Raw genomic sequence first — 27,907 nt, 5'->3', positions numbered from 1 at the left:
TTGGCAGTCCATGGTATATATTCAGTATTCTTTGCCAACACCATAATTCAAAGGCGTCAGTTCTTCAGTCTTCCGTATTCATTGTCCAGCTTTTGCATGCGTATGATGCGATTGAAAACACCATGGCTTGGGTCAGGTGCACCTTAGTCTTCAAGGTGACATCTTTGCTTTTTAACACTTTAAAGAGGTCTTTTGCAGCAGGTTTTCCCAGTGTAATGTGTCTTTTGATTTCTTGACTGCTGCTTCCATGGGTGTTGATTGTGGATCCGAGTAAAATGAAATCCTTGACAACTTCAATCTTTTCTCTGTTTATCATGATATTGCTTATTGGTCCAGTTGTGAGGATTTTTGTTTTCTTTATGTTGAGGTGTAATCCCTACTGAAGGCTGTGGTCTTTGATCTTCACCAGTAAGTGCTTCAACTCTTCTTCCCATTCAGCAAGCAAGGTTGTGTCATCTGCATACTGCAGGCTGTTAATGAGTCTTCCTCCAATCCTGATGCCCCATTCTTCTTCATATAGTCCAGTTTCTCAGATTATTTGCTCAGCATACAGACTGAATAGGTATGGTGAAAGGATGCAACCCTGATGCACACCTTTCCTGACTTTAAACTATGCAGTGTCCCCTTGTTCTGTTCGAACAACTGCCTCTTGATCTGTGTACAGGTTCCTCATGAGCACAATTAAGTGTTCTGGAATTTCCATTCTTCGCAATGTTATCCATAATTTGTTATGATCCACACAATCAAATCAAATGTAGGATAGGGGTGGTAGGAAGATCACTCCCACCAGAGGGAACAATGGGTGTGCAGGGGGCAGAGAACGAGCAGTATTTGAGGAAATGTAATAGATGCAAGTACAGTTTGATAGGGCATGAGGGAGAATGACTCAAGATCAGAGGAGACAGGACCAAATCATGACTTTGTTTGCCATTTTAAGATTTTGGACTTTGTTCTTAGAGTAATGGAAGCCATTAAATGTATTAAGCAAAGGAGTGACAAGTGCAATTTATCTTTTTAAAGGATCATTGGCTGATGTGTGGAGAATGGATTGCAGTGGTAAGAGTAGAAGCAGAAGAACCATTTAGGAGGCTTGAAGAGTGGACCAGGTGGATGATGGTGGTATCCACTAGACAGAACCAATCCTGAGGACAATGTTTTTAGGCTGTCATGATGACACTTGTTTTGCAGATAAGGAAATGTAGTTTGGAGAGATTAAATGTCTTGACTAGTGATACAGCAAGTAGAGGTAGAGGGAAGATTAAAACCCTGGTCTTCTAACTCAAATCCAGTGCTATTCCCTATGTGTTATGAAATTCTTAACATTCTCAAAGGAAAATTATGTTGATCCTAATCCACACCATTTATCTCTGACCCCTACAACCAAAGAGCTACTCCTTCTAATAGTACTTCTTAGGTTTGAGTTGTTAATTTTCTTTTCCTGAGGAAATTTATTTCATGGCTGAGAAAAATAACCTCTTTTTCAAAGTGAAAAGGGCAAACATGATACTGTGGTAAGAGTCTTATGATTTGTGTGTGTGTGTGTGTGTGTGTGTGTGTGTGTGCTGAGGATAGAAAGCTAACTGAACACTTACGGAAAATAAAGGTCAGCTCTTCTTATAATAATCTGTGTAGCTTTATTTCCCAAATGAGAATTGGCATCTTCATTTCTACCTTTGGAGGAGTGATTTGTCTGACTGGCTGCTCAGGATTGTACAGCTCTGGATTAGAGCACCTTGATGCAGGGGTTAGATTCTCTTTCTTTGGGGTCCAAGGCTGAGGATGGGGGAAGAAGGGATGAGGGAAGGTGAGATGCCTGCTTTGGGACAAGGTGGTGACGGTGGTGATTTTACCTGAGCTTTCCTGGGATTGTGCCCTAGAGGAGGTGTCTGGTGGTTCTGATCTGTGGTGGGAGAAGGGGAATTCCAGAAAGCTTGGGGGAGGGGCAGTGGTGATGTCTGCTCAGTGAATCTTGGTTCCAGCTGCTAGTTCATTTAAATGATCCCTATATTACTGTTATTTGTTAGTTTGTCTCCCTTTCCCCATTATAAAGAAAGGTCTGGGGAGTCATGCTCTGTGTCTTAGGTGTCTTTGCCTACCCCATAGTGTCTTGCACACAGTAGATGCTCAGTATTGAACAGTGGCTCCATTGAATTGTCACCTTTGGCATTTGTGCTGCATAGTGCAGCCTCTGTTCCCAAAGAAGTCATAATTTTCTAGTTTAAAGTAATCACAGTTGGCAAAGAAGATATTTGGAAAATCCTGAAAACAAGACACATTTCAGAATAAGCATCAGACAAGATGCAGACTTCTATTGAGGGTCTTCAATATGCAGCCCTCATTATTCCAACTCTTGTTGTCCACGTCTCCTTTCTGTGCCCCATTTCATCAGACTTAGGTTGCACGTCTTTATTGTTGCATAGTAGATGCTCAAGTCGTTTATACTGAGGTAGTTTATTTCTGATTGTGACTTTATTGATTCTTTGTAGGTTCTTTACATTCTCATGCAGGTATAAATTGTGAGGCTAAAGCTGTAAGCTCAGAGATTTTGATGTATTCTCTCCCTCCTTCCCTTCTTACTTAAGTTGCCATGAATCAGAATTGACTTGATGGCAATGAGTTTGGTTTTAGTTTATTTGCCAGATACTGGGTTAGGTCCTGGGGGGCAAAAACAACAAAAGGCATAGTGTCTGATTTCAAATACATTCCAGTCTAATGGACAGAAAAAAATGAATAATGGCCAGATGGTATGAGGTAAAACCAATGTGTGGGCAGCTGATTAGGGCCTCTTCCTGGCCTAGTGGATAGGACCTCCCTGGGGCCTTTGCCTGCTGAACTCCGGAACGTGGTCGGGAGCAATTAGAGTAACTATGGGTTGTGGATGAATTAACAGGTTCTGCCCTTTCTTTCTTTATTTGTGCAGGGTAGAGATGTCTGTCCAGAGGTTAATTTCTAATAGAACCTCCCAACAGTCTGCATCTAATTCTGATTACACCTGGGAATATGAGTATTATGAGATTGGACCAGTTTCCTTTGAAGGACTGAAGGCCCATAAATGTAAGTCTTATACAGTTCCACACTGTAAGCACGATATGTGTTTGCTTTCCTCTCTGAAATCTCAAGTGATTCATTCTCCTCTTGCAGAAATCTGCCCTCTACCTCTTGTTGTTTTTAGGTGCTGTCGGTTTGTCGTAATGTGGGGGCTTGCATGCTGCTTTGATGCTGGAAGCTATGCCACTGGTATTTAAATACCAGCAGGGTCACTCATGGCAGACAGGTTTCAGCTGAGCTTCCAGACTAAGACAGACTAGGGAGAGGCACCTGGCGGTCTACTTCTGAAAAGAATTAGCCAGCGAAAACCTTAGGAATAGCAGCAGAACATTGTCTGATATAGTGTGCAAAGATGAGCTCCTCGGGTTGGAAGGCATTCAAAATGCGACTAGGGAAGAGCTGCCTCCTCAAAGTAGAGTCGACCTTAATGACGTGGATGGAGTCAAGCTTTCGGGACCTTCATTTGCTGATGTGGCACGACTCAAAATGAGAAGAAACAGCTGCAAACATCCATTAATAATTGGAACGTGGAATGTACGAAGTATGAATCTAGGACAATTGGAAATTGTCAAAAATGAAATGGAACGCATAAAGATTGATATCCTAGGCATTAGTGAGCTGAAATGGACTGGTATTGGCCATTTTGAATCAGACAATCATATGGTCTACCATGCTGGGAATGACAACTTGAAGAGGAATGGCGTTGTAGTCATCGTCCAAAAGAACATTTCAAGATCTATCCTGAAGTACAACGCTGTCAGTGATAGGATAATATATGTACACCTACAAGGAAGACCAATTAATATGACTATTATTCAACTTTACACACTAACCGCTAAGGCCAAAGATGAGGAACTTGAAGATTTCTACCAACTTCCGCAGTCTGAAATTGATCACACGTGCAATCAGGATGCATTGATAATTACTGCTGATTGGAATGTGAAAGTTGGAAACCAAAAAGAAGGATCAGTAGTTGGAAAATAGGGCCTTGGTGATAGAAATGATGCCGGAGATCGCATGACAGAATTTTGCAAGACCAACAACTTCTTCATTGCAAATACCCTTTTTCACCAACATAAAGTGACTATACGCGTGGACCTCGCCAGATGGAATACACAGGAATCAAATGGACTACATTTGTGGAAAGAGACGATGGAAAAGCTCAATATCATCAGCCAGAGCAAGGCCAGGGGCCTTCAATCGCTCATATGCAAGTACAAGTTGAAACTGAAGAAAATTAGAACAACTCCACGAGAGCCAAAGTAAGATCTTGAGTATATTCCACTTGAATTTAGAGACCACTCAAGAATTGATTTGATGCGTTAAACACTAATGACTGAAGACCAGGTGAGTTGTGGAATGACATCAAGGACATCATACATGAAGACAGCAAGAGGTCATTAAACAGATAGGAAAGAAAGAAAAGACTGCTACTGTAAAGCCCCACAAAACACCCCCTCCACACACAGGATGGTTGCTTGGGGATGGTATTACCTGGGGCCCTTCGTGATTCGAAACGAAGAGGTTCTTGAAAGATTCCCTTAGTAGGGAAATGTAAATCAGTGTCAATCTCAGATAGTTTTTTTTTTTTTTTCAAATTTTGGTGAAAATATACACAGCAAAACAGACAGTCATTCATCAATTTTTACAGGTGAATTCAATAACATTGATTATGTTCTTCACATTGTGTCACCGTTCTCAGTTATGTCTACCCATATTGTTATACGACTATTGGCTTAGACTCACTACCCCTTAAACTTCTCATCTATGCTTTAGAGTTACTGTTGGTAATTTGGTCTCCTATAGACAATTCTTTAAAAAGCACAATTCTCATGGCAAACGTTCTTTACTAGTTTAGCTTGAGTTTTTTTTGTTTAAGCCGTAAGCATCCCACTTCCTTCAACTGTGTGAAAGTTTATACTGTCTAAAAACAGGTACAGAAATAGAATCTGGAACTCTTATTTGAAGAACCTTCTTTTGTAACACATAATCGATGGCATCCTTCCAACCCCGTTAGTTCTCTGTAGCTGTGAGGAGCAGTCTGTGTGTGTTCATCATGACTGACAAGAATAGCCTGCCATCATTCCTAACTCTGTGTCATTGGCATGGATTGTGTTCACGTTATTGGAGTGATTATTGATCCAGCACAGATCAAGGAAATGTAATTCTGTGAAAGGTTGCTACCTAACTCCAGTCATGGCTGCGTGCTGATCGGCCAGCATGAAGCATCCTTGTCTCATTAAGTACAGTTGACATAATAGGCTGGAGCTGCTGCCCACTCCCAGGCCCTGTCTTGGTTGCCCCATAAATATCCCTGAGATATTCTGTTGTTTCAGAATGTGTATCAACGGCACCATAAAAGTTTTAGGTGCTTAATAGGTCCAGATGAATGGGACGGATTAGCAAATACCAGAGACATTAGAATTGGTGATGCAAATGCATCAAAGGAAATGCCTCTACTTCCTACCATTTTCCTGGCCACTGCCACTCAGACCTGGCTTGGCACTCATGACCTCCTATACCTGTTATTGCTCCCCTGCAGGGGGATACTTTCTGTTTTTTGTTCCTAACATAAAGCATTGACTACACCACATTTAGTAATAGTAATAATTAAACATTTAATAATTAAATAGTAATAATTAAACATTTTCACCCATTCTTTTGTTGACATCTGCTCGGTACTTCTTTGCGGAAAGAGAAAAGCATATGGAATGCATTAGGATATACTGTTATTGATTATTAGCTGGAAGACTGTTGGTGTCAGCCTGTAAAATTACCCTCCTTAATTTACTTATGTTTGTACATAAGGTTCCTATGAGTTGGAACCGACTCCACAGCACCTAACGACAATAACAGCAATTTACTTAAATTCTTTAGTCTTTTTCTTTCTGGGATACCAGTTAGGTAAGGGCATTCGCTTGTTACGAATTATAGTGGAAATCAATGTGACTAAGAAAATTGTCATATATTCCTGCTAAGAGCTCAGCTGATAACCAAAAGATCGGCAGTTCAATCTACCAGCCGCTCCTTGGAAACCCCGTAGGGCAGTTCTACTCTGTCCTATAGGGTTGCAATGAGTCGGAATTGACTCGACAGCAACAGGGTTTAATGTGGGCTTTTACAGCTTGGTGACACAAATTTTATTTTTGTGTCAGTCTGCTCCTGTCTCTTTTCGTTAGTTTCAGGGGTACAAAAGACAGAGGTACTGCTATAATTTTGGTTGGTATATTTCCAGAGACAGATGAGAAAAATATTTTAAGAACACATTTACCAATGATTTTAGCTGGAAAAATTCCTGCAAAATATTTGCATAGAAGTGAACATTACATCCTTACTTTACTTACCATACAGTTAATAAGGGGGTGATTTTGTTAATTTTAGCATTTACATCATGAAAAAAACAAAAAATACCAAAGTGAGCACTTACTGTTCTGGTATAAGAGAACTGATGAAAGTAGAGAGCCTTAGCTTCAGGAACCTGACAGTATATGAGACCCATAAAACAACAAAAACAGTAACAGCAAAAAACCCAGGCATACAGGAAAATGTAAAGATTAAGTCAACTATTGCAGTGTGTACGTTGGTGCAGTCTTTTCCATTTAAAAATGCTGTGATTCTGAGCCTCAAGTGTGTCTCCTTGTTTTCTGAGCAGAATATCAAGCCAGTTAGGTGCAATTTCGAAACAATAAAAGCAAGACTTTCAGGGTGAAGCTCTTACAGAGGATAGGCATGAACATAACATTTATCTTCATTTGCTTTGCCTGTTATGAATAATATTTGGCAACAGTAGTTACATTTTAATGTCTGACTAAGTTTCTCTACCTGTTGAAATTAAGATTCTTACCTTCAAAGGGTCTTTCATCTGAGAAACAACCTCTGATGGTCATTGTGAATTCTTTTACCCTCATTTTGAATTGAGTATTAAATCTTACTGTGTATCAGAAATGGACACATATATGACATACATTTAGCACTAGCAGAGTGGAAATTCACTCATTCATTCAACACATATTTATTGAGCATCTTTTGTATGCAGCATCATTTTAAGCACTGGAGATACAACAGTGAACAGAAAACACAAAAGTACCGCTTCTGACAACACACAATACAGGGGAAGTCAGCACAACTGGACTAAACCTAAAGCTAAGAAGTTTCTTGACTACAACCAAACACTTCAAGGGACAGAGTAGCAGAGGCGGGGGTCTGGGGACCACGGTTTCAGCGGACAAGGTTAACTGACATAACAAAGTTTATTAAGAAGATGTTCTGCATCCCATTTTGGTGAGTGATGTCTGTGGTCTTAAAAGCCAGCGAGCGGCCATCTAAGATGCATCAATTGGTCCCAACCCATCTGGAATAAAGGAGAATGAAGAACACCAAAGACAAAAGGAAAATATTTGCCCAAGAGACAGAAAGGGCCGCATAAACCAGAGACTCCATCAGCCTGAAACCAGAAGAACTAGATGGTGGCTACCACCAATGACCACTCTGACAGGGAACACAACAGAGAGTCCCTGACAGAGCAGGAGAATAGTGGGGTGCAGAGCTCAAATTCTAGTAGAAGGCCCAGACTTATTGTTCTAACTGAGATGGGAGGGACCCCGGAAGACATGGCCCCCCGACTTTCTGTTAGCCCAGAACTAAAACTATTCCCGAAGCCAACTCTTAAGACAAGTTAGACTGGACTATAAGATATAAAATGATACTTGTGAAGAGAATGCTTCTTATCTCAAGGAGATACATGAGACTAAATGGGCAGCTCCTGTCCGGAGGTGAGATGAGAAGGCAAAAAAGGTCAGGAGCTGATTGAATGGACACGGGAAATCCGAGGTGGAAAGGAGGAGTGTGTGCTGTCACATTATAGGGAGCGCGACTAGGGTCACATAACAATGTGTGTATAAATTTTTGTATGAGAGACTAACTTGAATTGTAAACTTTCACTTAAAGCACAAAAGAAAAAGAGAGAAAGGTACCCCTTCTTATAAAGCTTGCATTCTAGTGGGAGAGATAGACAATTAACATGTTAAATAAACAAACTATGTCAGATGGTGATTTAAAAAGGAAAAATATACAGGTGGGAAAGAGGATTAGAGTGTGGAGGTGAAAGTATAAAATGACCATGGAAGGCCACAGTGAGAAGTAGAGTTTTGAGCAAAGACCTGGAGGAAGTGAGCTATAAGATATCTGGGGGAAGAATATTCCATAAAAGGATCTATGACAAGAGTAAGCTGAAACATTCAAAGAACAGTGAAGAGGCCAGCATGGCCCAGGTGAAGAACTGAGAGGCAGAGCAGTAGGAGATGAAGTCAAAGAGGTAGTGGGGACCAGATCAAGGCAGGGCCTTAGAGTTCATCCTAAGGATGTTGACTTCTACACTAAAAAGTCATTTGAGGGTTTTCAGCAGAGGAGTGGCATCTGGCATAGGTTTAATAAAGACCACACTGCAGCTGGGTTGTGAATAGACTGAAGGGAATGAAGTTGGAAGCATAGACCTGTCAGGAGGCTATTGCATTAGTTCAGGCAAGTTATGATGGTGGCTGGGATCAGAGTGGGGGCAGTGGAGTGATGAGAAGTGCGTACATTGTAGCTATATTTTGAAGGTAAATCTGACAAGATTTGTCAGTGGATTGGCTATGGGGTGTAAGAGAAAGAGTTAAGGATGATTTGACGCTTTGTTATCTGAGTAACTGCGGGGATGGATTGCCATTAAATAAGATGGGGAAGACAATGGGAGAAGGAGATTTTGGAGAATTACATCAGGAGTTCCATTTTGGACCTGTTAAGTTTGAGATGCCTATCAGACATCCAAGGGGACATGGGAGGAGAGGTGTGGGATGATGGTGTAGGTTTGAGAGTCATCAGCATATAAATGGTATTCTGATCAGGAGGGTGGATGAGTGAGTGTAGATAGAAAACTGAAGAGGTCCAAGAACTGAGCCCTGGGGATGCTAAAAACAAACAAACTCATTGCTGTGGAGTCGATTCCAACTTATAGTGACCCTGTAGGACAGAGTAGAACTGCCCCATAGGGTTTCCAAGGAGTGGCTGGTGGATTTCAACTGCTGACCTTTTGGTTAGGAGCTTGAGCTGTTAACCACTGTGCCACTAGGGCCCCGAGCCCTGGGCATGCTAGCATGTAGAAACTGGGATTGGCGGAGAGGTTGAGGAGGAAGCAGCAAAGGAGTCTGAGAAGGAAAGGACAGAGAGGTAGGAAGAAATCCAGGCAATTGTGATTTCCTGGAAGCCAAGTGAAGAAAGGTTTCAAGGATGAGAGAATCTTTTGTGTCAAATGCTGCTGTTAGGTCAAGTTAGTTGAGGACTGACACTTGAGGTTGGTTTTACCACGTAGAAGTTACTGGCAATCTTTTTAAAAGCTGTTTTAGTGGAGTATTGGGGGATGAAGGGCTGATGGAGTCGGTTCAAGAAAAAATGGGAGAAAAAGAATGGAAGACATTACATATAGACAGATCTTTTGAGTTTTGCTGTAAAGGGAAGGAAAGAAATAGCTCAGTTCTGAAGGGTTCAGCTGGATGAGAGATGGAATACTTAGAGAAACAGAAGCAAAAGCCTATGAGTCAGTGAATGGACATTTGTACATTTTAGCAGGACCACTGTGGCTGCTGAGTTGAGAAAAGATTAAATGAGCATCTTCTTATTCTGAGTTGTCAGTGGTGGCCAAATTCCGTGCTTTTTTTCATATGCCACCTTGCAGATAATGCCTGGTACATGCATGGATAAGTCAGCAAGAAGCTAAGTGATCAGGACAGGAAGCAGAGCTAGAGCTTGCAAAGGTGTGGAGTAAGATGTATTGTCAGGAGCACAGTAGAGACAAAAACTGGAACATCATTGTTGGTTCCTTGCCAAGAATTCATACCACAAAACTGACCTTACCACCTTAGGAACTGGAAGTGGTGTGAGTACAGTTGGCTCTCGTGCCCTGAATCCTCTCTTTCAAGTTCGGTATTAGTCCCGGTTTTTCATACAACCATGAAATGGATAAAGGTCACAATTTATTCTCAGGAGGTGAAGAGGAGAGAAAGTGGGATGGGGTAGTTTATTTTAGCCCCACCCTAGAGTGGAAAAGATAATATGTGAAGAGAAAGATCCTGCCAGTGAAAACCGTGCAGTTGTTAGCTTTCAGCTCCCTTGTTTCATTAAGTCAGGTTAAGGGAAAATTATTTTATTATGACACATTCCATTTGGAATTCCCCTGGGCCGTTTATTTCACTCCCTTAATAGTCTCTATGTAGCTCAGTTTATAGCCAGAATGGGCTGTGGCTGCTTGGCTTTGTTAGGAACCCCTTTGGGCGGCTTCTCTAGGCTTCCTTAACCATCTAGCCTCATTACACCTCGCTGTGGGCAAACCTGTATTCTGACTTTTCTCCAGAAAAGGGTTCTTTGGGTAAGACCAGGAGCTCTGCTTTGCTCCTTTCAATGCAGTGCCTATGTCCATGAAACTCAGCATGCAAATATAACTTCAAGAGGGTTTGGATATTCTTGGGATGAGATGGGGATCACCAGTGTTCCCTGTGAGGCACTCAGAGTGAGAAAGTGCTGTGTGCTCAAGGTCATGTGGCAGAGGTAAGGGGGAAATAAATGGAAGTAATTTGAGGAAGCAAAATTTCTTTCAAAGGGGAATGTGAATAAGCAGAGCTACTTAAGGCTAATGTGATGGGAAAATTAGATGCTACATTTTGAAGGAAACATTTAGAACATTGGGTCACCACCAAACTAACCAAGCCCATTGCTGTCGAGTCGATTCCAACTCATAGTGACCCTATAGGACAGAGTAGAACTGCCCCATAGGGTTTCCCAGGAGCGCCTGGTGGATTTGAACTGCTGACCCTTTGGTTAGCAGCCATAGCACTTAACCACTGCACCACCAGGGTTTCCAGATTGGGTCACAGGGATTCTTAAATTCTAACACAGTCCTCCTCCTCACCCCTCATAACTTCTCTGAGGGCTGTGACCCTCTCATACCCCACATTATTACTGCTTCTTGATCCTGTACCTAGGGTGCTAGATGGGCCAAGAGAAGGGACCGGCCTGGGTTAAAGGCATTGCTTCCCCACCTCTGCCCACCCCTTGGCTAGGAAGTGGAGGACTGGTTGGGATCACCCCACCATTCTCAGGGTGAAAGCTGTCCTCACAAGAGCACCTTCTTAGTAAACAGATTTTTAAAATGTAAATCAACATGACTAGATTAAGTTCGAAATTGAGGACTTAAATATAACACTGGTGTGTAATTTTAGAATTTGATTACACTGTGCAGGCATTTGATAAATACAGTGTGCGGAACTGCCATTTATTTGTATAATGTTTCTTCACAGACTGTGCCCCCCATAATTGAGATTTTATTGTTACATGTTGCCTGTACTTGTATACATGTGTTTTTTGGTGCTTGTCCTTATGTCTTTTTTTATGCCTCATTTCTGTTATATTATTATAAGGCAAAGTCTACAATTTCTATTTCTTTAGTACTCTTAACCCCAGGAAAGATACATTAGTTTTGCACCCAGAGTGCTGAATAAAAGTTGTTGAGTAAAAATTGTTAACCTCTAGGCAATCGTATATGTAGAATGAAAGTATGAATTATGCAAAGTAAATTGTTCATTTGCTTTCTTTAGGAAGAGTGCTACGTAGATCTGATTTAATGGGAACAATGCTTTGCATTTAAATACATTTAATGCATGAGCTCCCTTCATTTATTTTTTTTTAAAAATTGCCAAGTGTCCTCACTGTACCCGCATATAGGTAAACTTCTTAGAATAGATCAGAAAGTGTAAAATGACTCAGCTCAGTTGCCCCCCAGATTTGAGACCCTCTGGTGTATGTACCCCATTCTGTAGATAATCCAGCCTAATCCTTGTCTGGAGATGCATACCTGTGAGTATTGCCTAAGAGAGAATCAAGGAAGGGCCCATTTAGAGAAGCACATACAAAATGCCATGGGGTCCAAAGGAGGGAAAGAGCACATCAGTTGGGGACATTAAGGAAGGCTTTGTGAAGGAAATGGTGCATGGGATGGGCCTCAAAGGATAGATGGATGTTCATCAGCTCCAGATTGGAGGAAGTTGTTCCAGCCACGTAGAGGCAGGAACCCCTGTAAAGGCATGACTGTTAGGAAACTGTGGTTGAAAGTTAAGGTAAATACAGGGATACAATGTCCGCTAGTCCAATTAGAAATTTATAGGTTGTATGAGGGGTAAATCAAGAGAGGAGGATGATGATAATTTTAATGATGATAACCAGTATATGTGAGGTAACTTCTCAGATGCCAGGCATCATGTAAAGTATTTTACACGTGGAATCTCTTTTAATCTGGAAAAGGAGGTCAGGTCTATTTTTGTTGAAGATTGTTCATAAAACAGAAACATTAACAGAGCTGAAGTTAAAGCAGATTTATAAAGATGAATCACAGGAAAAGGTAGAAGGCAGGGAGAGCCTCCAGGAGGCCATTTGTATGTCCTCCTCAAGACATAATGAGGGCCTGAATTATTCTAGCATGAACATAAGTGAAAATACAAAATTGGTTTGTTTTAAATTAGAATTCATTTCAAGTTTCATATTGCAGCCTCTGCTAGAAATTGTATTTTCTAACTCAGGATGCTTCGGTTGAGTCTTGAGGATCTTAATGTCCTACATCTGGTCCTGGGTTCCTTACTGGGATAGAAGACCAGAGTAAATAAGGCCGAAGTCTCTTTGTGTTACTGTGGTCCCTGTTATGTGAAAAAAAAAAAAAAAAAAAAAATCGTCTCCTTAGTCATCTGAGACAGAAACCTGGGAGGCAGCTCAGACTCTTCCCTCTCCCTCATTCTCTACATTTTATCTGTTCCCATTTGACTGATGGGTCAAGATTGGCTCAGCAGATCATTTACTTCCTTACTCATTCATGTACCCAAACAAACAAAAACAAGCAAACCTGTTCCAGTGAGTCTATTCCAAACCATGATGACCCCATGTGTTAGAAAGTAGAAAACCCTGCTCCGTAGGATTTTCTTTGCTGCCTGTTATCTTTATGTAAGCAGATCACCAGGCCTTTCTTCCAAGCCGCTGTAAGCTCAGATTCCTTGAATGTTCAAGTTTTAAGCTACTGTGAAATACTAATCCCAACATTAACTGTCTTGCAGATTCCATTGTGATTGGATTTTGGGTTGGTCTTGCAGTCTTCGTGATATTCATGTTTTTTGTGCTGACCTTGCTGACCAAGACGGGAGCCCCACACCAAGAGTAAGTTTGGGTCGTTCATAAATGTTTGTTAAGTCCCATAAGGAAGTGAAGAAACAAACCAGTACCCAGGCCTGGGGTTGCTTCCAGTGGATGGAGAAAAGGGGATGGCTATGGGTTTGTTGTCTGGACCAGATGCTTGTGGAGCAGAATTCTGCCTTCCTCCTGGCACTTTGCCTCACTTCTGGGACTTGTTTTCACCTAGAGCTTGTGAACCTAGGTTTCTCGGTTCTTTCCTGCTGTCTTGCTGCTGATCCATGCCTGATTTTTATTAGTTAGGATGTATTTTCTCCTTATTCTTAAAAGGATTTAGATGATTCATCAGATTAAAACAGAGAAAAAAGACAATAGCAAAAATAGGATGAAAACCACTTTTAAAGAACTTTTAAAGGGGCAGAGAAATAATTGTTATTGAGCATTCAACTAAATTAATTATTGACAAATACTGAATTTAACACTGAATTTTCTTGAAGCTAGAATAAAAAGGGAAGCATTATGGATTGTATATTCTCATAATATGATAAAGAAAGCATTTGTATTTTTTTAATTACTAGTTCCCCATTGCGTGGATTCTAACTCCTGGTAACTCCATGTGTGCCAAAGTAAAACTATGCATAGGGTTTTCAATGGCTGATTTTGTTGGAAGTAGATCAGCAGGCTTTTCTTCCAAGGCACCACTGGGTGGACGCGAATCTCCAGCCTTTTGGTTAGCAACCGAGCACTAACCATTTGCATCACCCAGGGACTCCATTTCTTCAATAAGCATAATGATTACGTGGGTGCTTAAAGAATGTTGAGTAACATCATGCTCCCATTATCACGTAGGTGCTTAAAGAATGTTAAAGAACTTCGAGTAACATCATAAAGTATCTATTTGTTTGGTTATGGTTTGCAAAAAACCCTGAAAGTTTTAGAGGATATTTCTTTATCCCAACTCTTCTTCAAAGGTAAAGGCAAAAATAACATACGTTGAATACGTTGTTGGTCGGTCCCAGCAGGCAACAGATGTTATTGTTGTTAGTTGCCGTTGAGTTGATTGCAACTCATGGCACAGAGAGCGCATTCAAATTGGGGAATTAGAAAAGCTTTTGATATTCAGAAGTTGTGGACAGAGGGGAGGGCAACCTGATAGGATAGTGCAGCACCCCAGGGATAGCAACGCTGAGGAGCAGGTATCATCTGAGATCTGAAGGGGTAAGGGGAGGGAGCCATGACTGGAATCCAGGAGTCCTGTGAAAAGGGCTGCCTGAGAGGGGCTGTGACCTTGGACCAAGGGCACAGCTAGCCCAGGGTAACTGCTCAGGGAGCTTCAAAATAAATTCCAAGACCTCACTTACCTCCTTCCTTGCCATCTCCCATATCATTCCCTGTTAGCTGAACACAACCAGCAGCTAGAGGCAGTTTCTCAGGGCGCAGAACAGGGTCGGGGAGAATGGAGTAAATGGAAGAAATTTAGCACAGATTCCTAATGTTATGCATTGAATCCTCACAGCTTGACAAGGGCATATGAGTAAACTGAGGGTTCATCCTGCACGCTTTCATTTTTGTGTTTCATCCCACAGCCTCTGGCATCTGCTGTTCAGTCTTCAGGTTATACTTGCACTGTAACATGTGCCTGGGTAAAGGGAACAGTTCTGCCCAACAGTTAGCTATTTCCAGGCATCAAAGTCCAGAAAAAAATGTTTAAATGCCAACATTTTAAATGAAAGGAAAATACCATTTTATTGAAGCATATGGAGACATAAGGTTGAGAATTTCTTTAACAGCCACTAAAAATACATGAACTTTCCTTTCTCTCTCTTGATGTCCTTATAAACATCCACACTTGCCTTTTCTATAGGTTCAGGGAATTTGAAAATGTGCTGTGGATTGTAACAGTAGTAAGAAAAGCTGAGGATGAGCTCGGGTTACAGCACATTTTATAGAGCGGTCAGGGAATAACAACGCCCTGTTATCTTCCTTTTCCTCTGAGGGCAAGAGGGATTTTTGCAGGGTTATTGAGATGGTTTTGTTTTCATGTAGGAGGCAGGTGATTTTATGGATGAGAACACCTTAGTACAGAACAGATCATGGCTTTCTTAAGGTGTCATGGTGATCCTGGGTAGTTGAGACTTGCATTTTCAGTTTTCCAATTGGCAGTTCAGTCAGACTGCTAGATGGTCTCTCTTTTTGACGAAGGTTCTGAATGGCTTCCAGTCAGAGAACAGTGGTCATCATAACCCTACATGCGTCTCACAAGGTCAAAAAGAAAGCCTAATTTTTTTTTTTTTTACTTTTAATAAAATGATGGATCAGCTCTCACGGCCGTACTTTAAATGCTTTCGTACACAGTCTGAGGCAACATGAGATACGGAGTTTGGTTGCAGTATATCATAATAATAAAAATTGAAAAAATCAGACATGTGGAAAAACCCTTAATTGGATCAGTTAAAGAAAGCTTTTAGATCTTAGTAAACTTGACATTTATTTGGCAGGAATTTTCTTCTAAAGCAGACATTGTTTTTTTTGGTTTTGTTTTTTGTTTCTCCCCATACAGCCATCTTTAATATAAAACAACTCACTAAGTTTCTATGTGATAATTAGGAGTGAGGGAAAGAATGAGAAGTCATTGAGAATAATAATAAGAGTTAACTTATCAAGTGTTTACTATATGCCAGGGACTACTAATCATCTTACATGCATTATCCACTAAATCCTCACAAGAAGATAAAGTAAGTCTTATAACTGTCCCCATTTTACAGATGGGGGAAAAAAAAGGCTAAAGCAGTTGCCTGAAGTTTCACAGGTATAACTCTATAGAGCCAGGCTTCAAACTAAAGTCTTTTTGACTCTTAATTTCCTGTTCTTACCCATTACACTAAACTTTGTCATACTGATAATTTTTAATTTCTTCCTTCTTTTGAAAAAGAGATCTTAGCAGGCAGCCAGTTTTTTTTTTTTCCTTTGGTCACTTTCTGGACCAAGCATGGGCCCTGGAGTCAAACATTTCCAGGTTTGCTTATTGAGACTCTTGGCCAAACTCTTAATCTGTGCTTGAGGTTTCTCATTTATGAAAAAAAATAAAGTAGTATCTGCCTCCTAGGATTACTGTAAAGATTAAATGAGACAATACCTCTAGAGCTGCTGGCGTACACTGGACTGACAGTGTCATTCAGTAAATGTTAGTCCACCCCTGCTGTGCTGGCAGAAGTCCTGGGGAGACATGAAGGGTCTGGGTAAAGAGTAGGAGGGAGAAGAAAAAAACCCATCACCTCATGAGATAACCAGGCCCTAAGCATTCACATTGTGTCTACACTTGTTCACATGTTGCCTCGTTCTTCCCCAGCTTCAGCTTGGGTGCATCTCAAGAACGAAAGGTGTCAAAGTAGAGAATCCTGGGGATGGTTCCGAAGAACTAACATGTCTGAATTCTGATTGCTTTACGTACAAGGCTGTGTGGATGGTTTGTCACAAAGAACAGTTACTTGCTCAATTAGGATACTAGGCGGCATCCTTTTTGAACACATGACTCCAACATTCAGGTTAAGGTACCTGGTCAAGTCTGGAATCTCAAATACATGAATCAGTGCTGGATCTACTACTTAATTCTTTTTCTCCGTGGGGGCATCTCAGGGCAGGGCTGAGTGATTCCATAGGATCTCATCATGGCTGGTACATGGAAAGAGTATGCGCATCTCTGAAATAGTAGTAGGACACAGGATGGCAGGTAACTAACATCTGTGCCCCCACTTCCTGTGCCTATGCCCACAGCAGACATCACTAATTAACTGTGTCCTCTTTCTTGCTTAGCCGAGACTTGACCTCAGAGTCGTTTTCAAAATAACTCTAGGCAGCCATCCAGAGTCAATTACAGTTTTTTTTTTTTTGGACAGAGAACACATATTTGACATCCCTGGCTGGACTTCCCTTTAACATCGTTGGGTGACAGGAGTTGAGATCCATTCCAATTGCACAGATCCAATGACACCACGATAAAATGGACATTTTTTTTCTGAAGTTTTTAATTTGGGATCATGTTAGGATAAGCACTTCAGTTCTGGAATCACTGACTGCTCAATGGCTTCTGCTCAATGGCTTCTGTTAGTGGAGGGATATGTAATAGGCTAGGCTAGGCTCTGATGCAGTAACAATTCCCCAACTCTCAGTTTAACACAAAACCCAGTAAAAACCAGTTGCCATTGAGTCGATTCTAACTCATGGCCCACCCCATGTGTGTCACAGTAGAACTGTGCTCCACCAAGTTTTCAATGGCTGTGATCTTTCTGAAGTAGATTACCAGGACTTCCTTCCGAAGCAGCTCTGGGTGGATTTGAATTGCCAACCTTTTAGTTAGTAACTCAGTGCATCGCTGTTTGTGCCACCCACAAAGGTTTATTTCTTGCTCAGGCTACATGTCTGCCAAGGGTCAGCAAGGGGTTGACAGAAGCTTCTCAGTCGTGTAGCTGTACTACCCGTAATACTCAGCCTCCTGGGTTGGTGTGACAGGAGAAGAGAACACCTGGAGATCTCAGACAGCTTCTGTTCTTCCACCTGGAAGTGAAACACATCACTGGTCAGAACTAGCCACACCCACCTAACTGCCTGAGGGCTGGGAACGGTAGTCTTCTGTGCTGCCAGAAGAAGGGAAGCAGATATTGGTGAGCACAAGTAATGTATCGGGGGAAAGATGTGGCTTTCTGCTCCCATGAAGATTATTGTTGTTGTTGTTCTTAGGTTCTGACTCATAGCAACCCTATGTACAACAGAACAAAACACTGCCCGGTCCTGCGCCATCCTCACAATCGTTGTTATGCTTGAGCCCATTGTTGCACCCACTGTGTCAATCCATGTCATTCAGGGTCTTCCTTTTTTTCACTGATCCTCTACTTTACCAAGCATGATGACCTTCTCCAGGGACTGATCCCTCCTGATAACATGTCCAAAGTATGTGAAACGAAGTCTCGCTATCCTCACTTCTAAGGAGCATTCTGGCTGTACTTCTTCCAGGACAAATTTGTTCATTCTTCTGGCAGTCCATGGTGTATTCAGTATTCTTTGCCAACACCATAATTCCATAAAGATCACAGCCTTGGCGGGGGACATCTAGCTCAACTGGCATAACATAGTTTATAAAGAAAATGTTCTATATCCTACTTTGGTGAGTAGCGTCTGGGGTCTTAAAAGCTTGTGAGTGGCCACCTAAGATACTTCACTGGTCCCACCCCAACTGGAGCAAGGGAGAATGAAGAAAACCAAAGATACAAGGGAAAGATTAGTCCAAAGGACTAATGGACCACAACTACCACAGCCTCCACCAGACTGAGTCCAGCACAACTAGATGGTGCCTGGCTACCACCACCAACTACTCTGACAGGGATCACAATAGAGGGGCCCAGACAGAGCTGAAGAAAAATGTAGAACAAAATTCTAACTCACAAAAAAAAAAGACACTTGCTGGTCTGACAGACACTGGAGAAACCCCAAGAGTATGGCCCCCGTACACCATTTTAACTCAGTACTGAAGTCACTCCTGACGTTCATGCTTCAGCCAAATATTAGACGGGCCAATAAAACAAAACGAGACTAAATGAGCACATCAGCCCAGGGCTAAGGACAAGATGGCAGGAGGAGATGGGAAAGCTGGTAATGGGGAACCCGAGGTCAAGGTGAAAGTGTTGACATGTCATAGGGTTGGCAACCAATGTCAGAAAACAATATGTATGTTAATTGTTCAGTGAGAAACTAATTTGCTCTGTAAACCTTTATCTAAAGTACAAAAAAAAAAAAAAATGATTACAAACTTGGAAACCCTATGGGGCAGTTCTGCTCGGTCCTGTAGGGTTGCTCTGAGTCAGAATCGACTTGACAGCGCCAGGTTTTTTAGTAATGTATACTGCAGAGGGGAAAAGAGGGCTATTACAAAGCCGATATCACCTTTCTTAAAAGCTTTTAGGCCCAAGAAGCAGCTTTGACAGCGATTATTTTTCCCATGGAATATTTGCTATTGTGTGAAAAAAAAAGCTCTTATCTGGGTCCTTTATGGACAATGACATTAAAAGAACCATCCCTCCCCACTCCCCCAACCCCACTTTCTCAGCTAAAGAGTCATTTACTCTGTATGCTGTCTTGTTAAAGCATTATAGCCCATTATCGTAAATCTGCCAGCTAGAGAGGCGTGGATCACATTTTTATGTTGAACTTTTTGGACTTCTCAAAATACATCTGATTCCTAAAATACCCTCCCTTTGTAGCCTTTGCTAAGTGCACCTTGTCCAGGTGAGGATGTTCTTCATTTAGGGGTGAGTGCAGGGTTGCTCATGACCTTGTAAAACGGAAATTACGTTTTACTCTGAATTGCAATTTACCTGAATATGGCACTCTCTAAAGGACAGGTACAGTGCAACTAAAAGCTAATAACAGGAAAATGTCAGTGCCAAGGTCTTTGATAATGACCATGGCCACAGGAAATAGCTGGCAAAGTGCAGATGTTGTGAGTGGTTCCCAAGAAAGCCCTGTCCTTCCAAGATGTTCCCCACTATGCAGAGGTAGAAATTCTGACTATTTTATGTATTTGATTCCATTTGTAAACATTTTTTCAGGAGATACTTTTAATTCCCTATCAATTAAAAGGTATTTACTGAGTGCTAGCTACTGCTTTTCCAGCAAGGTGTAATAGGTGTCTCTCTTAGGGCTTATTACATGAGATAAAACACTCAGCACAGGCTAGGCACGATAAATGTTGGTGGTTATTTTCTCACTGGTTGTTTATCACAGAAGCTTGCACTCTTAGTAGATTTTTAGATTATACATCTTTAAAAGTCCACTGTGACTGACTGTTGGAAATATCAGGTGCCAACAGCCTGGTCTGCCCATCACTTTTCATGAGTGGGCAAACCCGAGGACAGTCGTCTGCACACTGAGACTCTTGACATAGCAGCAGGTGCTTCATTTGTAAATTAAAACGCACACACACACAACAGTAGAGCCAATTCTGAGTCTTGGCGACTCCATGTGTTGCACAGTAGAACTGTGCTCCACAGGGTTTTCAATTCAGTGGCCGTGACCTTCAGAAGCAGATCACCTGTCTTCTGAGGCACCTCTGGGTGTGTTCAAACCATCAGTAATTGTTTGCGGCACCATATTGGACAGCACCATTCTAGAAGAAAGCTTAGGAGAATATCTTGAAGGCTTTGGGTAAGCAATTATTTCTTAGAGAGGACACAAAAAACACTAAACATAAGAGACAAATTGATAAATTGTACTTAATTGAAATTTAAAACTTCTGCTCATCAAAAGATGTATTGGGGTTCTGTAGAAAAACTATATATATATAGTTCTGTAGTGACATATATACATAAAATAGATATATATATCTCACTGGTTCTATTTTATATACACACATGCATATTTATAGAGAGAGAGAGATTTTTTTTTTTCTTCAACAATTGGTTCATGCAGTTATGGGGGCTGGCAAGTCCAAGAGCTGATCTAGAGGTCAGGTGACAGACTGGACATTCCTGCAGGCTTGTATCCCAAAGTTCATAGGTCAGGTGACAATTGGTATTCTGTCAATTCCTGGAGCCTTGTTTTTTGCCAATGCCTTCAGTGCAGCTTGGACATCTTCCTTCAGTACCATCGGTTCTTGATCATATGCTACCGCCTGAAATGGTTGAACATCGACCAGTTCTTTTTGGTACAGTGACTCTGTTTATTCCTTCCATCTTCTTTTGATGCTTCCTTCATTGTTGAATATTCTGCCCATAGAATGAATCCTTCAAAATTGCAACTCGGGGCTTGGAATTTTTCTTCAGCTCTTTCAGCTTGAGAAATGCTGAGTGTGTTCTACCCTTTTAGTTTTCTAACTCCAGATCTTTGTGTATTTCATTATAATACTTTGTCTTCTCAAAGTGCCCTTTGAAATCTACTTTTCTGCTCTTTTACTCCATCATTTCTTCCAGTGGCTTTAGCTACTTTATGTTCAAAAGCAAGTTTCAAACTCTCTTCTGACATCCACTTTGGTCTTTTCTTTCTTTCCTGTCGTTTTAATGACCTTTTGCTTTCTTCATGTATGATGTCCTTGATGTCATCCCACAATTCCTGTGGTCTTCGGTCATTAGTGTCGAACGCATCAAATATATTCTTGAGATAGTCTCTAAATTCAGGTGGGATATACTCAAGGTTGTATTTTGGCTCTCGAGGCTAGTTTTTATTTTCTTCAGCTTCAACTTGAACTTGAATATGAGCAATTGATGGTGTGGTCCACGTTGGCCCCGGCCTTGTTCTGACTGACAATATTGAGCTTTTCCATCCTCTCTTTCCACAGGTGTAGTCAATTTGATTCCTGTGTTTTCCATCCAGTGAGGTCTACCTATACAGTAGCTGCTTATGTTATTGAAAAAAGGTATTTGCAGTAAAGAAGTCATTGGTCTTGCAAAATTCTATCTGTGATCTTCATTGTTGTTTCTGTCACCAAGACCCTTTTTTTCGATTACTGATCCTTCTTCGTTTCCAGCTTTCACATTCCAATCACCAGTAATTATCAGTGCATCTTGGTTGCATGTTTGATCAATTTCAAACTGCAGAAGTTGGTAGAAATCTTCAAGTTTCTCATCTTTGGCATTAGTGGTTGGTGCGTAAATTTGAATAATAGTCGTATTAACTGGTCTTCCTTGTAGGCGTATGAATATTATCCTATCAATGACAGCATTGTACTTCAGGGTAGATCTTGAAATGTTCTTTTTGACGATGAATGCAACTCCATTCCTATTCAGTTTGTCATTCCTGTCATAGACCGTATGATTATCCAATTCAAGATGGCCAATACTGGTCAATTTCAGCTCACTAACACCTAGGATATCGATCTTTATATGTTCCATTTCATTTTTGACGACTTCCAGTTATCCTAGATTCATACTTTGTACATTCCTGGTTCTGATTATTAATGGATGTTTGTAGCTGTTTCTTCTCATTTTGAGTCGTGCCACATCAGCAAATGAAGGTCCCAAAAGCTTGACTCCATCCACGTCATTAAGGTCAGCTCTACTCTGAAGAGGCAGCTTTTCCTCAGTCATCTTTTGAGTGCCTTCCAACCTGAGGGGCTCATCTTCTAACACTGTATTAGGCAATGTTCCACTGCTATTCATAAGGTTTTCACTGGCCAGTTTTTTCAGAAGTAGATCGCCAGGTTCTTCTTCCTAGTCTGCCCACCATGGGTGACCCTGCTGATATTTGAAATACTGGTGGCATAGCTTCCAGCATCACAGCAACACGCAAGCCACTACAGTAGGACAGACTGACAAATGTGTGGTGGCTCGGTCATATAGTAGTTCTGTTTTTAGTTTTTTGGGGAACCATCACACTGTTTTCCACAAAGGCTGTACCATTTTGTATTCCCACCAGCAATGCGTAAGGATTCCAGTTTCTCCACATCCTTGCCAACATTTGTTATTTTCTTTTTTTTTTTAACTTTGCCATCCTAGTGGGAGTGTAATGGTATCTCATTGTGGTTTTGATTTGCATCTCTCTTGTGGCTAATTATTCTGAGCATCTTTTCATGTGTTTGGTGGCCATTCGAATGTCCTCTTTGGTGAAATGTCTATTCATGTCCTTTGCCCATTTTATGATTGGGTTATGTGTCTTTTTGTTGTTAAGTTGTTAAAGTTTTATATATATTTTGTTTATTAGATTCCTGTCAGATATGTGGTTTCCAAAGATACTCTCTGTCGATAGCTCATCTTTTCACTTTTTTGGTGAAGTCTTTTTTTAAAATTTTTATTTTTTTATTGTATATAAGTGGTAACTTTGGTAAAGTCTTTTGATGAACTAATTTTTTAATTTTTTTGAGGTCCTGTTTATTTTATTTTTTGCTGTTTGTGCTTTTATTATATTAGATAATCCATTGTTGAAAGCTAGGCCTCACAGCATTGCTCTTGCTTGTTCCTCTAAGAATTCTGTAGTTTTAGTTTGCACACCACAGGGAGCTCTGGTGGTGCAGTGGTTAAAGCACTCGGCTGCTAACCAAAAGGTTGATGGTTCGAACCTACCAGCTGCTCCATAGGAGAAAGATGTGGCAGTCAGCTTCCGTAAGTATTTACAGCCTTGGAAATCCTATGGGGCTGCTGTGAGAATCGACTTGATGGCAGTGGGTTTAGTTTGCACATTTAGGTTCTTTATCCATTTTGAATTTGTTTTTGTGTATGGCGTGATGCATGGATCCCGTTTCATTTTTCTGCGTGTGGATATGCAATTTTCCCAGCACCATTTATTGAAGAGACTCTTCTTTCCCCACTGAATGGACTTAGCACCCTTGTCAGAAATCAGTTGACTATTGATGTGTGGCCCCAGCAGTCTTAATCATGCTTTTCCAAACACTTTAAGCCTTTCTTTTTCCTAGGTGACATTTTAGCTTATTGGTCACAGATTGCTGGCATATTCATCCCTGTTCTCAAACATCTTTCAAACCTTAGTGAAATGACAATTATGGGGGGAAAAATCATTTGAAAGACAAAAAAGACCACTTAAATTTGCATTGATGCACAAGTCTTCAGAGTGTCTCTAAAGTGATTTTTTCTCTGAACTCTTAATACAAGACCTGATGAATGTTTTACTCTTGTATAAATCATTTATCTTCACAACACATCTGCTTAGCTGGCAATGAGATTTGTTAACAGGCTTATAACTAATAGAAATAATTCAGATTTTTGAGGGGAATTCCTTGCCTCTCAAGTAATCATGGTAGGAGATAGATCTGGAATAAAAATCCCTCAGTTGGCTGGATTGCAAATCTTTTAGGATGACTGACCTCTGAAATCCAGGTGATTCTTTTTTTTTTTTTAATTTCTTTTTTTTTTATTGTTGTAGTGTAAGTGAAGTTTACAATTCAAGTTAGTCTCTCATACAAAAATTTATACATGCATTGTTATATGACCCTAATTGCTCTCCCTATACTGTGACAGCACACTCCTCCTTTCCACCCCTGATTTCCCATGTCCATTCAACCAGCTCCTGAGCCTGTCTGCCTTCTTATCTCACCTCTGGACAGAAATTGCCCATTTAGTCTCATGTATCTACTTGAACTAAGAAGCACTCTCTTCACTAGTATCATTTTATATCCCATAGTCTAGTCTAATCTTTGTCTGAAGAGTTGGCCTTGGGAATTGTTGTAGTTCTGGGCTAACAGAGTCTGGGGGCCATGCTTTCTGGGGTTCCTCCAGTCTCAGTCAGACTATTAAGTCTGGTCTTTTTACTAGAATTTGAGTTCTGCCCCCTATCTTTCTCTTGCTCCATCAGGGACTCTGTGTTGTGTTCCCTGTCAGGGTGGTCGTTAGTGGTAGCTGGGCACCATCTAGTTCTGGTCTCAGGATGATGCAATCTCTGGTTTATGTGGCCCTTTCTGTTTCTTGGGCTAATACTTTCCTTGTGTCTTTGGTGTTCTTCATTCTCCTTTACTCCAGGTGGTTTGAGACCAATTGATGCATCTTAGATGGATGCTTGCTAGCTTTTAAGACCCCAGACACCACTCACCAAAGTAGGTGAAATCCAGGTGATTCTTGATAATTTGGAGGTTTGTGATATATGACCAGATAAATTGAATCCACGCTCCCTTCACCCATAAGAATTTGGTCATAAGTGCTTTATACTGAGTGATAGAATGGGAGGAAAGAGATTTAAGAACTGAAATCATTAAAAAGATCATACATTCACTGAATACATACTTTAGAGCCTAACTTTTGTCAGATTCTGTTCTCGATTTGAAAATGTGTAGACAGGATTCTTACCCTTAAGGAGTTACTATATGAGCGTGAGCAACCCTTGTATAAGTCTGGAAAGGGTGGTGATTAAAGTAGATAGGCTATCCAAAAAAACCAAAAAACCAAACTCACTGCCGTCAAGTTGATTCCAACTCATAGCGACTCTATAGGGTTTCCAAGGCTATATATCTTTATGGAAGCAGATTGCCACATCTTTCTTCCGTGGCTGCTGGTGGTTTTGAAGCGCTGACCTTTCAGTTAGCAGTTGATCGCTTTACCCACTGTGCCTATTAGGTTATTCAATTTACCTGTGCTCTTTCTTTCATGCATTTATGGGACAAATTGAGAGTTATTTCATTCATTCATTCCCATTGAACTGTTAATTTGTTCTACATTAAGTGAAACAAGGAATTAGGAACCTGGGTTTCATCCTACTCCTGTCACTAACTGGCTGTTTGACTCAGTGGACAATTTGACTGCTCCTTACCTTAGTTTATGAGTGATAGTGCAGTGTTTTAAGAGCTCAGATGCTAACCAAAAGGTCAGTGGTTCGAACCCACCAGTGGCTCTGCAGGAGAAAGATGTGGCAGTCTGATTCCGTTAAGATTTACAGCCTTGGAAACCCGATGGGACATTTCCACTTTGTCCTAAAGGGTTACTGTGAGTCAGAATTGACTTGATGTCAACAGATTTGGTTTGGTTTTGGTTACCTTAGTTTATGCATTTGTCAAATGAGTCATGAACAAATCTATTTTGGAATAAGTACAGCCAGAATGCTCCTTAGAAACAAGGATGGCAAGACTTTGTCTCAAATCCTTTGGACATGTTATCAGGAGGGATCAGTCCCTGGAGAAGGACATCATTCTTAGTAAAGTAGAAGATCAGTGAAAAACAGGAAGACCCTCAACGAGATGGATTGACACAGTGGCTACAACAGTGGGCTCAAGCATAACAATGATTGTGAGGATGGTGCAGGACCGGGCAGCATTTTTGTTCTGTTGTACATAGGGTTGCTATAAGTTGGAAACAACTTAACAGCACCTAACAATGAAATGAGTATTATAATTCTTGCCCTACATGACTGCCTTGTTTTATTTTGAGAATCAAAGGAGATAAATGGATATGACAGTGCTTTGACAAATATTGAACATACCACTATGAGATAGTATGATCATTGTTGCAGGCCAGTGGTTCTAAACTTCTAATCCTTGGGGGTCTTGTGAAAATCCCCCACATCCAGAGATTTTAGGGACCTGTGACTCTAGGAATCTGCAATTTAAGAAGTACTTCAAGTAATTGTGATACAAATAATCCAAGAATCCCACTGAGAAACATCGGTGAATAATGTAGAATATTACGGGATTCCCTAGCAAGGTATCTGCTCTCAGGATGCTCTAGGGGCTCTCATCCCTAAGCTTCTGACTTGGGTTTGTTTGAACATTTTCAGAAGTCTCTCATTTTTGATGTTTCCCTGCATGCCCTGTATAGGTGCTCCATGGAAATACACTGGCCTGCCCTGTGTGCCAAAAACTATGGTTCTGCAGGTGAATGAGCTACCGTGTAAATAATCTGTTATTTTCTCTCCTTTATAGCAATGCAGAATCTTCTGAAAAGAGATTCAGAATGAACAGCTTTGTGTCAGACTTTGGAAGACCACTGGAGCCGGATAAGGTGTTTTGTCGCCAGGGCAATGAGGAATCCAGGTCCCTCTTTCATTGTTACATCAATGAAGTGGACCACTTGGACAGGCCCAAGGCTTGTCACCAGACCACAGCCCTTGACAGTGATGTTCAGTTCCAGGAAGCCCTCCGAGGCAGTGGGAGGCCTGAGGAGGAGCTGAACAGGCTCATGAAGTTCGACATCCCCAACTTTGTGAACTCAGACCAGAACTCCTCCTTTGGGGAGGATGATCTTCTGATTTCTGACCCACGCATTGTTTTAGAAAATAAGCCAGTTTGCCAGACCTCACACAAAGACATGGATTGAGAAACATGCTTTATAAAGGCCTTCCTGAAGACGTGGATTCTGTCTTTGTATAGCAAGAAATCTTCATTCACCACAATTGTGCGCGCGTGCGCGCATGTGTGTACGTGAAAGAAAGAAAAGAGCAAGACCTGATTAAGCAGAGTAAATAGGCAATTTGTGTGGCTTTAAACACACATGGGGCTTTTTTCTGGATTAAAGTATTTACACTATTTCCATTATCCTTGTTGAAAAATTTGGCGAAATATTTAGTGTCAGCATTCTGGAATAGGGGTCAGCATACTGCTTTCTAATCTGACTGCCACTACCATGTTCTGTGCCGTTTAGCAATTTGTTTCACCTCTCTGGGCTGCCACATTTTTTACTATGAGATGGCTGCAGTAACCCTCCCAGCTCTGATATTTGGTGAATTTATGACTTTGCATCCAGATGAGGCTGGGATATGCATAAAACAGTATAAACTAAGGCACTGCTTCTTGTCTGTTGTTGTAGGAGCCCCCAAATGTCTATACCTTCCATCCAGCCATTAACCAAGCCCAGCTTTAGCCCAGGGGCCCGGGGGTGTACTAGGCTGTCAGGAGACTTGTCTCACACAGTCACTGTTGGCTAGCACTTCTGCTGGCTTGTGCTGAAACCACTCTTCTGAGACCCTTAGGCCACTCATGCTCAAACATGGGGGACAGCTCATCGCCCTCAGAATGAATTCCAATTCATGGTACATTGCATGGCACTCCTGTCCCCAAGAACTGTAGAGAAAGTTGTCAGCCGAGTAAGGAGAGGTAAGGAGAGGAGCTGTCCTGTTTGTCTCTGTGTTGGTGTACATGTGTCTGGTCACGATGCAGTGCCATTGGCTACAGAACAAGAAAAGTGCCACTCGCCAGGCTGTCTATTTACTATAGACAGGTAGGTGACGGTCATCT

General features: G+C 41.3%; 1 protein-coding gene across 1 annotated transcript in view; it reads left to right on the top strand.

The window, feature by feature from the left end:
• Positions 1-27,071, top strand: part of MRAP2 (melanocortin 2 receptor accessory protein 2) — a 40,803-nt gene extending 13,732 nt beyond the window's left edge. Inside the window, exons 2-4 of the mRNA XM_004386040.1 lie at positions 2,921-3,054; positions 13,179-13,278; positions 26,597-27,071. Of these exons, the coding sequence (XP_004386097.1) occupies positions 2,928-3,054; positions 13,179-13,278; positions 26,597-26,990 (621 nt within the window). The 5' untranslated portion in view covers positions 2,921-2,927 and the 3' untranslated portion in view covers positions 26,991-27,071. The remainder of the gene's footprint in view (positions 1-2,920; positions 3,055-13,178; positions 13,279-26,596) is intronic.
• Positions 27,072-27,907: the final 836 nt, after the last annotated feature.

The sequence above is a fragment of the Trichechus manatus genome, unplaced genomic scaffold (assembly GCF_000243295.1).
Source record: "Trichechus manatus latirostris isolate Lorelei unplaced genomic scaffold, TriManLat1.0 scaffold00154, whole genome shotgun sequence".
Classification (NCBI taxonomy): Eukaryota; Metazoa; Chordata; class Mammalia; order Sirenia; family Trichechidae; genus Trichechus; species Trichechus manatus.
This window is presented reverse-complemented; position numbering and strand designations above follow the sequence as displayed.